At 45.0% G+C, this 13,956-nt stretch overlaps 1 protein-coding gene across 12 annotated transcripts in view; it reads left to right on the top strand.

Moving 5' to 3' along the window:
* The window catches only part of Fryl (FRY like transcription coactivator), a 233,474-nt gene that overhangs the window by 165,239 nt on the left and 54,279 nt on the right, over positions 1-13,956 (top strand). For all 12 annotated transcript variants that reach the window (XM_021161844.2, XM_029477618.1, XM_029477617.1 and 9 more), the window contains 9 exons: positions 1,502-1,674; positions 3,989-4,149; positions 4,771-4,881; positions 6,222-6,376; positions 6,604-6,703; positions 7,715-7,883; positions 9,990-10,249; positions 10,440-10,580; positions 12,277-12,445. In XM_021161844.2, the coding sequence (XP_021017503.1) occupies positions 1,502-1,674; positions 3,989-4,149; positions 4,771-4,881; positions 6,222-6,376; positions 6,604-6,703; positions 7,715-7,883; positions 9,990-10,249; positions 10,440-10,580; positions 12,277-12,445 (1,439 nt within the window). The remainder of the gene's footprint in view (positions 1-1,501; positions 1,675-3,988; positions 4,150-4,770; positions 4,882-6,221; positions 6,377-6,603; positions 6,704-7,714; positions 7,884-9,989; positions 10,250-10,439; positions 10,581-12,276; positions 12,446-13,956) is intronic.

The raw sequence follows: 13,956 nt of genomic DNA, 5'->3' as shown, positions 1-13,956 counted from the left end.
CAGAAGCTTGTGACAGGCTCTCAGAATAGAGGCTCTGTGGAAGAGAGCTTTAAAGGCATAGATTCGATTTTCTTTCATGTCGAATGGATGGCAAAGGAGAACATATGATTAAAGGCTGTCCAGTTGAAATTATGAGAAATAAACTTGAGATTTGTGGACTTGATGACAAAGAAAGACTGTGTATGGCTCGAGCCTCTCGTGGCCCCTGTAATGTGGCAGTAGAGGACAGAGCCTCTTTGAATGCCTCTGGTTTGGTTAACTAACCAAACATCGGTATATTCAAAATGAATTGCAGAAGCTATGCCCATATCTGAGCCGGTGATTGTTTTAGAAAAGAGCTACTTTGATTCTTCTTCTTTTCCCAAAGAAAAAAATCAATGAAAGGTTGTCACTGCTGTGGATAATGTCCTCCATCCCACAGGATTAGGGAGGGGGGACATTTTGAATGCCAGGAAGACAGGGACCTTATGTACGTGATGTGCACAGACGCCACTCAGTAGATATTTAAGAGGATAGATGTTCTTGTCTGGTGTAGGTTGCAGTTCAGTACTTGGTCATGATTTGAAAGTAAGCAATATTGTTTCACAGAAGTCAGAATCTGGGTCAGCCGTTATTCTTACAGATGGATATTTTTCAATATAACCTTTCAAACATCTCACCATTGTTTTTTGTATGACTAGGATTTTTTTAATGATACAACTAGTAAAAAAAAATTATTTTTACCTTAAAAATACTATGTAGAAGTAAGTACTCTCTCAATATAATGAGAGTTGACCTTGATAAATAGAAATGAAGTGCCCTTTGATTTATATAGCAGGCACTTACTATCCATTGGGTCATTTGAATGTGGGCTCTCATTGAAACATCCTGTCATAGGCCTGGATATATAGCCAGGAGTTGATGGGACAAGACAGGAGTCTGGACTTCTGACTCTGAGTAGCTCATGATGCTGGGGTATACATCTCTTGCCTCATTTGGAATCCCAGAGCGGGCTTAGGGCAGCTTCAGGAGTCTAAAGTAGTCTGAGATCTAGCGCTGTGCCCTTGAGTTCCCTTTAATGACACCTGTCATCTCAGAAGGCCAGGGATACGCACCTGGCCGGGTAAAGGTGTGTTAGGAGGAGCATCGGCGACAGGAGACTTACTGGGACTGGTCTTCCTTTCTACGCTGACACATTCCCCACCCCCTGCAACCCCCTCCGGCCTCCCACCTTCTTCCCACAAAGCTGTCCATGTGAATGGAGAGGCAATAATATTTAGTTTTTGTAAAAGTTAGGTACGAAATTGGATGATATAAATTGCAGTTGCAGTTCCGTGAAGAAATACCACCTACTGTTTAGACATAAGGAAGCCAAAAATCACGTTCCTTTGATTGATGGTTCTGTCTTTAAAGTGTCCTTCTGCCACAAGCATACCAGGTTTGCCGCGTGTCCTTCTGACGGCGGTCCTTTCATTTGGAACTGAGAATCACACCTTCTCTCTGTTTTCTTCCCTCTTCTCAGTGCAAGCGGCGGCCTTGATAGCGAAACTCACTTCCTCAACAACACCCTCCTGGAGTACGTGGACTTAACGCGACAACTTCTGGAAGCAGAAAACGAGAAGGACTCCGACACCCTGAAGGATATCCGATGCCATTTCAGTGCCTTAGTGGCGAATATCATTCAGAATGTTCCGGGTAGGGTCTTCCGTTTCTCAGAGCCTTCTGGAATGTGAAGAGGCAGCCTGTGCTCCCCCACCCCCACCCCCAAACCCCCCTTTGAGGTTTTGCGTTTTAAGGAAGTAACTTTTAGGCTGGAGACAATGGTTCAGTGGGGAAAGGCACTTCCTGTCCAGACCGATGACCTGAGTCTCGTCCCGGGACCCACACTGGTTTGCAAGTCACCTGTGACCACCACACCAGCTCTGAGGCATGTTCACACATGTGTGCACATACGCACGCGCACGCACATAAATAAATGTGATCTTTTTAAAAGCTTCTACCTTGTGAGCACACTAGGAAACTATGTCAACACACTGTTGATAGTAAGTGACTTCTTTTTCAACCTCAAAATTAGAGTCCGTAACTAGAAATCACAAAGTGATCAGCTCCTTAGACAAGTTTGTGGCAGAGACAGTAAGCCAGGGGTGCAACGCTCGAAGTGGTAACTGAGAGTGAAGCCATGCCTGCAGACTGAAGGAGGAGTACAAATGATGGGTATAAATGAAAGCGAGTGGTCAGCGCTGCCGAGGGTGGGGTGGGGTGGGGTGGGGATGGGGTGTCCATTTAACAGATGTACGCCTGTTTTTGAGCAGGCGCTGAGAATTGTGCTGTGAAGATTGAGCTATACAACTGTGCTTTTACGTGTCATGAATTCTGCCCAGACTGTGTTTTAAAATGATTGCTCTAAGCCTTACATATGCAGGATAAGTTTCTCTTCTCTCTCCAGATATGGCTATTTTGTTATTTTAAGTAAACGCATACTAACCTTTGGCTCTCAGACACATGGGTTGCATTTTTAGCAGGGTCCTTTAAGTACGTAATTAGGCTTGTTAATTTTAAACATAGGAGCCTGACTTTGTTCTTTGAAAGGAAAATAATATTACTTGAGGTCAAGAACATATTTTTCCTCTGTGTTTTCTGTGTAGGAAATGGCAGGTGTAAAGATGGATTTAGTGTTGTTGCTGCACACTTTTCCCACAGTCTCCACTATCTTGATTTATTGAGATATTATTGAATCTCTTAACACATATTAATACAGGGGATAGAGAGAGGAAGTGTCCTGCCTGGCTAGTTTTATGTCAACTTGACACAGGCTAGAGCCATCTGAGAAGGAGTGAACCTCAACTGAGAAAATACCTCTGTCTGAGAACTATACAAAGACTCAACAAAACCAGGAGCTGGTTCTTTAAGAAAATCAGCTAGATAGATAAACCGTTAGCCAGACTAACCAGAGGGCATAGAGACAGTATCGAAATTAACAACAGAAACTGAGAGGAAATTTAATATATATATATATATATATATATATCAGATCCCACTAAAAAAGCCTGTACTCAATAAAACTGGAAAATCTAGATGAAATGGATGATTTTCTAGACAGCTACCAGGTACCAAAGTTAAATCAGGATCAGATAAACCATCTAAACCAGTCCCATAACCCCTAAGGAAATAGAAGCAGTCATGTAGAACATTTTCTTAATTAGTGTTTGATGGAGGAAGGGCTAGCCCATTGTAGGTGCTCCTGTCCCTGAGCTGCTGGCACTGGTAAGCTGTTATGTGGAAATGTGTACAGCAGATAGCCTTTCCTCCCCAACTTGCTTTTGGTGGTGGTGTTTCATTGCAGCAACAGTAACACTAACTAAGGCAGTAGGATAGAGCTTAAAAGGCAGAGTTCCCCTTCTCTGGTGGGTTCCAAACTGAACCGTTTCCCAGTGCCCCGCAGACTTCTGGCACCATCGAGGGGCACAAAGACAGCAGTCTGCATATATACACATGACCTGGAGTAGATCTGCTCCTCTTTGCTCTCATGTCAAAATGTATGTGTGGTAACTTTTACAAAAGCAACTCTTTTTACTGGGGGAAAAAAATACAAATTTTGAAACAGCACTTTACTAGTCAAAAGCCCTTGTTTGCCGGGCAGTAGTAGCACATGCTACTTGGGAGGCAGAGGCAGAGGCAGGAGGATTTCTGAGTTCGAGGCCAGCCTGGTCTACAAACTGAATTCCCGGACAGCCAGGGCTACACAGAGAAACCCTGTTTTGGGGAAGGGGGGGAAGCCCTTGTTTAGCAATGAATCCATCCCTGTTGGTAATACCTTCATGCACAGCCAGGAAGAGGCCGGTCCTGACTCAAGCTCCCAGGCAGACTCCTTACGGTGTCCTGCCATTAGGCTTTAGGTATATTCAGAAGCAGCTTCCTCTCTCTATCCCGTGTAGCTGACAAGTCGGCATGCACACCAGAACGAAAGGAACCGGAAGTAACTCTTGTCTACCTGTGCTCACATTTCCAGTGCACCAGAGGAGAAGCATCTTTCCCCAGCAGAGCCTGCGTCACAGCCTGTTCATGCTGTTCAGCCACTGGGCGGGCCCCTTTAGCATCATGTTCACGCCCCTGGACAGATACAGTGACAGGAATATGCAGATCAACAGACACCAGTACTGTGCGTTAAAGGTATCTATCGGCTTAGATTCCCCCATGTCCTTCTTACCACACTAAGAGTGCTTTCTGTCTCTCGCCATGTGATACCGTGCACAGAAAAGGATTTTTTCCAAGCACCGAGGGTTAGGGTGTACGTTTGTCTGCCACACAGGTAGCCTTGTTTAGGGACCGAAAATACAATGCAAAGGAGTTCCAAAAATCTCTAAGGCTTTTATTGTTGTATTCCTAAAGAATTAAGGATCCCCACTAAGAAATGTGTTTTGTTCATAATTAAGCTTTCTTTCTGTCTTGTCTTTAAAGTGCATAGTTAATTGAATGTGATGATAAACTGCTTCACTTTAAAAGTTACTGCTAGGCTAGAGGTATAGCTTACTGACAGAATGCTTGCCTGGCATGTATAAGCCCTAGGCTTTATACCCAAAACCACACACACAAAAAAAAGACTATCATTATATTACATGTCTATATAATAGTATATATCTATATACTGTTGCATACACTTCTATTTCACATACTATATTTCCATATTATGGCAAGATACACATGAGTGAAAATGCCCTGCCTCTTCTCATTAAGCAGAGACCTTTGACCTCTTAAGTGTTTTAAATGTAATTCTGATATTATCATTTGAAGGCTATGTCTGCTGTACTGTGTTGTGGCCCTGTTGCAGATAATGTGGGACTGTCATCAGATGGCTATTTGTACAAATGGCTGGATAACATTTTGGACTCTCTGGATAAAAAGGTAATTTTTAACCATACCTTCGATGTGTTATGATAAATTACCATTGCATTGTTTGCAGTTGTCGACCTCTGAAATAAGTCTTCCTTAAAATAGGATAGAATTTTGTGTATTAAAATCATAAGGGCGGCGGAGACGGCTCAGTGATTAAAGTACTTGTCAGGCAAGCTTAAGGGCCTGACTTCAGATCCCTAGCACCCAGGCAGATGCCAAGTTGATGTGTCGGCCTACTTAGAATCCCAGAAAACATCTGGGCTTGCGGGAGCGAGCCAACTAGCTACCGGTGAGCTCTAGGCACAGTTGCGAGACCCTGCCTCGTGAATAAGCATACACACAACCACAGGCTCCTCTCCCTGTGCCCGAGGTCCCAAGCGATGACTTGGAAGCATATTTATTAACAGTGCTTCTGGCCTTGAACTTGGGCTCATCCCCATAGCTTGTAACTTAGTTAACCCATTTAAACTAGTCTTTGTCTGCCACATGACACGGCTGGCTAGTTACCTGCTGGCCGGCTCACACCTGAGACTGCCTCTGAGCCCAGGTGGCAAACCTTCCCGCACCTGACCGTTTCCCAGAGTTCCAGTCGCTCTACCGGAACTGCCAACTCCCATCTTCCTGCCTTTTGCTAATAGGCCACCAGATTTTTATTGGAAATGCTTCCCCTTAGTGAGATCCGCCCTACACATATGATATGAAATAAACTAGGATGTATCATCTGTAAGAAAGTTGCAATTCTTATTACTCGGGTGAATGATTTCAGTTACCCTTACACAGTGCGGGATTAATATGGTGCCGTATGTATTTTGTAATAGGAGTTAGTCTAAATAACTATTAAAATAGAGTGTGCTGTGTGCCCTTTGCTGGGTTGTTTTGCCGTCTTTTGAGTTCATTGTTCTCATAATCTTCCCTGCCCACCCTCCCGCTGCTCCCATGCCCTTGCTGTTAGGCAGTGTACACAGCAGCTTCCCAATATAAAGTGAGGCTTATCTTCTCCCACAATGGAATTGTTGCAAATACAAATAAGACTGGATAAGAGTCATTGAAGAGGGCACCGTCCATTTCTCTGAGAGCACATAAGTACTGCTCACGTTCATCAGCTGCCTTTGGGCTCTCTCTGTTGGAAGAGAGAAACTCAAAAAGGCTTGCAGAGGGAAAAAAAAAAAAGACATGCACCTTCAACCCCACCCCTACCCTCACCCACCCCCACCCTTGTTGTGAGCAGACTGGGAATCAGCTGAACAAAGGGAGATTGGATTTCGTGATGGTATGCCAGTGAATATATGCTGTATCAGACGCCTGCCGTGCCCTCTGACTCCCTCCCCGGCGCTCTCGCCATCCCCCAGGTTCACCAGTTGGGCTGTGAAGCAGTCACGTTGCTGCTGGAGCTGAACCCTGATCAGAGCAGCCTGATGTACTGGGCCGTGGACCGATGCTACACCGGCTCCCGGAGAGTAGCAGCCGGCTGCTTCAAAGCCATTGCCAACGTGTTCCAGAACAGGTATCCATCCAGTCCTCACTCGCGGCTGCTTGGAGTCCGCCTGCAGTTGTTTGGGTGTCTGTTTTCAAGAAACAGTCTCTCCGAAATATTAAGAACCCTGTCTCTTTCTTACCTTGAACGCTAATGACGTATGGCCGGTAATGAATAATGGTTTCCCTGTAGTCTTAGAAGATGCTCCCAGCCTTGCCCTTTGTCTGCCTTTCCTAACGTGTGATGTTTGTCCTCAGGGATTATCAGTGTGACACCGTGATGCTCCTAAACCTGATACTGTTTAAAGCAGCTGACTCTTCTAGAAGTATCTATGAAGTTGCTATGCAACTCTTGCAGGTTCGTGTATAAACGATAAAATCCAACTTTACTTGGGGTTTGATGAAATGATACTTTTACCGTTAAAGCATAGATAGGAGTGTTGGTAGTAGAGTGCCAAGTTCTGATGAAATACAAGCCAAAGACAATATAGCTATATAAATCTTTACATAACTCAAACTGTCCAGAACTGCCCTCTACAGGATTACATTAGTTCATGTGAGTATGTTTTGATATCTACAAGGATTCACTAATTAGGGCTGATGTATGGGAGAGATTATTTGTCTTTGACAGATGAGAATGGAGTGGCTTGGAATTTTTTTGTTTTGAGTTAATTATTCTCATAATCTCATATTAACTCCTTATGATGTCCCTACAATTTTTCTTAGATTATCATTATTATCCAGTGTTTAACTAATTGATAATAAGGCAAGAAACATTGGTTTTTTGGTTTTTTTTTTAAATGAGGCCTTAAAGTGGGATTGGAGAGAGTGCTGCTGTTTCTAAGGGCTCCAGAGCAGTACACATGCAGCAAGAACAACCTAAGAATTACACACAACTTTGCCCTCCTTTGCAATGAAGGAGAAAGTTAGCAGGCACTCGTGCTTCATGTACCGAAAGTCAAGGGCAGTTAGAGTTTATAGTGTGTCTAGTGACTAGCCGAGAGCTGTTTCGATGGGCTTTTTCCCATTTGCATACATTTTGTGCAATTATATTTTTAGCTGGGAAAGTGAGTATCAGTCTTTTTCCAAGTCATTGCACAGTAAGTTGCTAAACCTCTATCAAGACTGTACCATGAACTTACATCGCTGGTGTTAGATACACAAAATGCAAATCCTTCCAAGCGGGAGTCATCTTCTGCAGACATTTCAAGCACTAGAAATTAACATAGTAATATAATTAATGACGATATGGATTTTAAACTGGAATACTGTATAGGAGAGTTTATTGGTTTTTTAAATTACAGCTGAACCTTAGAGAATCAAAAAGATAATAACAGTAACTGAAGTTGACGAAATTGCTTTCCTGTAGATCCTGGAGCCGAAGATGTTTCGCTATGCTCACAAACTGGAGGTTCAGAGAACGGATGGAGTCCTCAGTCAGCTGTCCCCGCTGCCACATCTCTATTCTGTGTCTTATTACCAGTTGTCTGAGGAGCTAGCCCGGGCGTATCCAGAGCTCACTCTCGCCATTTTCTCAGGTTGCCCAGTGACATGCTCTCTGTTTCTTTTGAAATAAGCTCTAGCCTTTGTGTGTGTGTGTGTGTGTCTGTGTGTGTGTATACAAATGTGTGCTTGAATGTTACATGCATAGGGAGGCCTTAGGTTAATATCGAGTCTCCTCAGTCACTCTCTACCATGTTTGTTTGATAGGATTTCACTGGACAGGGCGGCCCCTTGTCGCTACCTCCTCAGCTTCAGGACTACTTTGGCCAGCTCCTTACTTTTGTTTAGGATCCACAGTAGTAGCATCCTAATGTTTGCATGGCAGGCATTTTACTGACCGAGCTTCCTTCTGGCTCTAAAAGACGATGTTTAGAAAATTCAAAGCATCTGAAGTGTGAGGTTGTATCAAAAACGTGTCTGACAGACACATTTTTAAATCTGGCTATTTAAATCTTCTGATGGTATGGTCTTGCTTTTGAGAAGAAAGACAAAAGGACATCATGTACAACTTAGGGGTTTTGGTTTTGTTTGGGTCTTGTTTTAAACAAAGTCAACCTCAAATGTCAGCTCACTGGCTCCTCCGTCACAGCCAGCCTGGCACCGCCCCACAGTGTCTTCCTTGGGTATCTAGTCACACACACCACCCACCCTCAAATCCACCGTGCACTGGTTCTGTTCTCAGCCCTCTCCGCAGGAGGCCTTTACCTCTGTGAGTGTCAGGTTTCTTTCAGAAACTCAGCGGACCCCTTCTGACTCTAGCTGCTCTGTGACCTCTAGTCTCCAGGCCGCTGGATGTTCACAGCTGCGGATGTTAGCTGTCCTCGGTAGCTTTCCATTCTAGTCTCTCTTGGTTTCCGGGCCCTTACTATTTCCTAGATTTCCCCCTCCCTCCATGAATTATATCTTTTCTGTCAACGCTCGCCCTCTCTTCATGTTAATGTTCTAACACTTCAACCTGGGGTGACTCTGTCTCCCTGAAGGAGCCAAGCCCGGACATGGCCTACACACTTGAGTTAAGATCTCTTCATTCAATTCCTTTCAGTGTTTGCTTTTCATGCCAAAACTGTTAACAGTTTGTATGTGAACCACACAGGGGCTCCATGCGGACTGTTTGTCTTTGTCTTGAGACCTTTTTCTTTTTCTTTTTTTTTTTTTTTTTTTTTTTTCTTTTTTGGTTTTTTGAGACAGGGTTTCTCTGTATAGCCCTGGCTGTCCTGGAACTCACTTTGTAGACCAGGCTGGCCTCGAACTCAGAAATCCGCCTGCTTCTGCCTCCCAAGTGCTGGAATTAAAGGCATGCGCCACCACTGCCCGGCTTAAGACTTTATTCTTACTGTCCTTTTGCTCGTTTCAGAGGTGCAGTTCAGTAGTGCTAAATGTAAAATAGATCTCTCTCCCTTTGATCTTGCAGAATTGAGACCAGCCCTTAAATAGCATTCCCCCTTTTTCCTGCCCTTTGTCCCCTCTACCTTCTGTTTTATGAATTTGACTGCTGTGGATAAGTGGAATCGTATGGTATTCTATGTATGTGGCTAGGTTATTTCGCTCAGCACAGCATCTTCTGAATTCCTCCGGGTAGCGTGCTTTTCTGGCTGTGTGGTATTCTAGAGTCTGTGCGTCACAGTTGGTTGTCCGGTTCTTTCCTCTGTCAGCCATTTCAGTCGCTTCTACGTTGTTATGAATACGGGTGTGCAAGTGTTGCTTTGAGTCTCTGTTTTGAATTGTTTTAGATATACGCTCAACAGCTGGATCAGTCTGATGGTAGAGTGATTCTCTAACTTTCTGAGGAGCCACCATGCTGATTTCCATACAAGTATTCAGCATCTTATAATCTTGCCGAGAGCCTGGAGACATTTATTCAACTGCCAACTGCATTTTGGATTTAAAAAAATAAAACAAACAAAAAAACTAAGCATGGCTGGTTGGGATGGCACACATCTGTACACATCTGCATATATCTGCAGTCCCAGTACTTGGGAAAGTGAAGTACAAGGCCAGCCTGGGCAACGTAGAGAGTAACTGTGTGAGAAGAGAAAAGAGATGCTTTGTGTTAGCTGGGAAGTGATTGGCATATGTCTTCCTGTTGGCCCAGAAGCACGTGAGATGATGTTGGGTCTCCCCTTTGATATTCCTTGAACCAGAGATCAGCCAGCGGATCCAGACGGCACACCCCGCGGGGCGGCAGGCCATGCTTCATTACCTACTGCCCTGGATGAACAACATCGAGCTGGTCGACCTCAAACCTCTGCCTTCAGGGAGGCGGCAGGACGAAGATGAAGATGACTCCCTGAAAGACCGAGAGCTCATGGTGACCAGCAGGCGCTGGCTGAGAGGAGAAGGCTGGGGCTCCCCACAGGCCACCGCCATGGTGTTGAACAATCTCATGTACATGACAGCGAAGGTAACGGGGTCTGTGTTCATCATGACTGCACAGTTTGGGGGTTGGGAGGAGGAACCACGGTTAGAAACTGATGCTGAGACCGTCCTGGGACAGACAGACAAAACCTACAGTATAAACTCCATTCTTCCATTAATTCAAGCCAGAGATAAGCAGGCGTCCCTGAAGTGTCTCTCTTATGTGCTGTTTTCAGTACGGCGATGAGCTGGCCTGGTCGGAGGTGGAGAATGTGTGGACCACCCTTGCAGACGGCTGGCCAAAGAACCTGAAAATTATTTTGCACTTTCTGATCAGCATCTGCGGGGTGAATAGCGAACCAAGCCTCTTGCCTTACGTATGTATTCAAGTCCATTTCTTCCCCTTGAAAGTTACACATTTACTGAATTACCTGTCAGGGTATGGATTGATTGCCCCACAGAGGCAAATGAGAATGGGGTGAGGACAGCCAGGATCTTAGTGTGGACTTAGCCATTGACCCATTCTGTCACTGCCACTGCGTGCTGTCCCAGGCCAGGCACTCAGTAAACACAGGCATTTCACTTCACGGATAACACAGGATTTATTCTCTGAAATGTCACCTAGAGTGATCAGCAACTTAATGTGTGCAGCTGTGATGAGGGCTGCAAAGGAAAGCTATGCTGAGAATAATTATCTGAGAAACCCCCAGATAAAGGCTGGGGTTTGAGAGGGGAGTGATGGTCATGTAGAATCTACCAATTGAGGTTTGCCCAGGCTGTAGCCAGCAGTTTGATAAGAGCTCAGGGCCTGTGTCTTCAGAAAGGGAGGGGAAGTCTGGGGGATGGAAAAGGAAGAGACATTAAATCCATTTGGTTAATTAAAGTAAAGCCATTTACTCCAATTGAAACTGGAGAAGATGACTCATGGGTTAAGAGCACTGTTTGCTCTTCGAAAGGACCTGGGTTCAGTTTCCAGCATGCACATGGTGGCTCACGACTGTCTACAACTCCATTTCCAGGGAATGCCATGCGCTCTTCTTGCCTCTTCAGCACCAGCCACACACACAGTACACAGGCATGCTTGTAGGCAACATAACCCATACATGTGAAGTGAAAAATAAAATTGCCAGGCGTGGTGGCGCACACCTTTAATCCCAGCACTCGGGAGGCAGAGGCAGGTGGATTTCTGAGTTCGAGGCCAGCCTGGTCTACAAAGTGAGTTCCAGGACAGCCAGGGCTATACAGAGAAACCCTGTCTCAAAAAAAAAAAAAAAAAAGAATTGATACGAAAAAAAAATTATCCATCCACATTAACAGAACAGTAGCAGCCATAAGGGCCAAAGTGAGTATCCAGATGTGCACACAGCGTGTGCAGCTCCCCAAAGCATGCCCCACAGAAAGCCAGACCTTCAGGAGGCTGTCATGGAAGTTCTGACAGACCCTCCCACAAACAGACTGTGGTGCGGCATAGGTGACATAAGTAATGGATGGACAGACATTTCGCATGATCTGGTCCAGGAGGTGGAGCCACTCTGGCTACTGCACAGCCATTGTTAGACTCAGTGGTGGGGGTTGGGGTTGAGAGCAAAAGAGAGACGTTTGGGATGAGGGCTGGATGAGAGATGGATAGCGATCAGAGGACACCTCTACCCTCTTGGCAGCCCAAAGCTTTCTCCATTAACCAAGAAACCAGGAAAGCTGCCCTCCCCCTTCCCTGCCCTACTCTTCTACAAAGACCTTAACTTTGATTTAAAAAAAACAAACAAACAAAAACCAAATCTGTCTCCATGGGAACTGGAGAGATGGTTCAGCAACTAAGAGCACTGGTTCACTGAGCCAAGGACCAGGTTCAGTTCCCAGCCCCTACATGTAGTACACAACCAACTGTAACTCCAATTCCAAGGGACCCCGATGCGCTCGCTCTCCGGCCTTCTCCCGGTGGTGCAGTGCATGAATGTGATGCACCTAAGTCAACCAAAGCATGCACAGACCCAAAACAACCAAACATTTAAAACGTCCGCCTCTCCAGAAGAAGCCATGAGATCACAGGCTTCCTCCTTTTCTCCTGTGCAGGTGAAGAAAGTCATCGTCTACCTGGGTCGAGACAAAACCATGCAGCTGCTGGAAGAGCTGGTGAGCGAGCTGCAGCTCACGGACCCCGTCAGTTCCGGGGTCACGCACATGGATAACCCGCCCTACTACCGCATCACTTCCAGCTGTAAAATCCCTTCCGTCACCTCAGGTGAGCCCCGCCCACTGCTTCCGGGGAAAGCGAGGCTCCGCCCACATGCTCTTATCCACAGGGGTTCTTGTCCTTAAATCCTATTACCAATGAAGCAAAATCGAACAGTGGGCACGTGTGGCGATTGATCTGAAATTTGGTAAATCTTCTGTAAGTGTACTATTACAGAGAAGAATGGTGGTTTTGTACTTTTTCAGGAATGGAGTATAATTTCCTAAACAGTGATTTTTTATTATTATTATTATTCTGTTCTTTGTTTTGTTGGATGTGTTTTTAATGAATAGAGTCATCTTGTCTAATTTAGAAAAATGCTAACTTGCTGGAATTACCCGTGTTACCCCATGCCATAGTTATTTAGATCTGTATTGTGCGTTGTAGACAGTCAAGTGAATGCAAATACTATTGGGTATGAATAGACATAGTCTGATGTTTTGATAAAGTATGGGAAGATGCTATGATTTTGTGAGTGTGTAGTATGGAGTCATGGAGGCAAGCTAGCAACATGCCTTCAGGTGATCTGAGTTGAAGCAGTTGCTCTCTGTGTGGACAGCTCCCAGTGATGAATAACGATGTGCCAGCATAGCTAGGCCAGTGCGTCTGTGATGCCACAACCCTTTAATATAGTGCCCCGTGTGGTAACAAATTATTTTTGTTGCTGCTTCATAGCTGTAATTTTGCTACTCTTAGGAATCCTGTGGTAAATAGCTGGTAGGCAACCCTGTTGGGGGTCGCACTGCACAGGGTGAGAGACACTGGTCTAGACTGTTGTTAGTAGATTTGATTCTGTAGTATTTGATCTCCCACGGTCTCCCGGCGTAGATTACATGTTCTCATTATGTCAATACCAACTGCATCGTTGGAAAGATTCATTTTTGTCTTTTATAATTTTGTTTTTCTTGGTATTTTCTTCTGGCTTTTACCTTGTGGTCCGACTTCCCACCGAAACTCTCTCTTCTCGGTCTAGCTCTCTCACATGTGCAAACAAGTGCTAGATCCCAGAATGCTTGCTGGTTTCTTTTTTTTTTTAACATCCCACTAGTCATGTTTCAGGGTTGAACTTTGTTTGCCGATAACTTATGAAGTCCCCATGCCCTTTCTGCGGCTGTGGGTTCCAGCTTTGTGCTAAGACTGCCTTATGAGCTTGGTTCTTTAGAGCCTTTTAGAAGAGTGTAGCGACCAGTGTTAGTAAGCTCTGTGAGCATAGAAGAGTGCTGTCAGCGTCCTTTGTTGGGTGACAGTCTCCTTGATGTCTGACTCAGTGTGTGAAGCCTTTTCTCTTGGATGGATCAGACCTCCCAGAAAGAGTTCTGTTGACAAGCTCTCGAGATAAAGAATATGTACATCCATGGGTTGCCTGTATTCACACATAGTCTCCTAGAGCCTAATAGACCAGTGGCTACGAAGGCCACAGGGCAGGGCTGCCCTTCTAAAACTTCCTACAAGCATTCTCATTTCTCCTCACTGTCATCCAGAAAGTGTTCCTTCCTCAGCCCTGCTTGGTGTGTCCCAGG

This window comes from Mus caroli, chromosome 5, assembly GCF_900094665.2.
Source record: "Mus caroli chromosome 5, CAROLI_EIJ_v1.1, whole genome shotgun sequence".
Lineage (NCBI taxonomy): Eukaryota > Metazoa > Chordata > Mammalia > Rodentia > Muridae > Mus > Mus caroli.
This window is presented reverse-complemented; position numbering and strand designations above follow the sequence as displayed.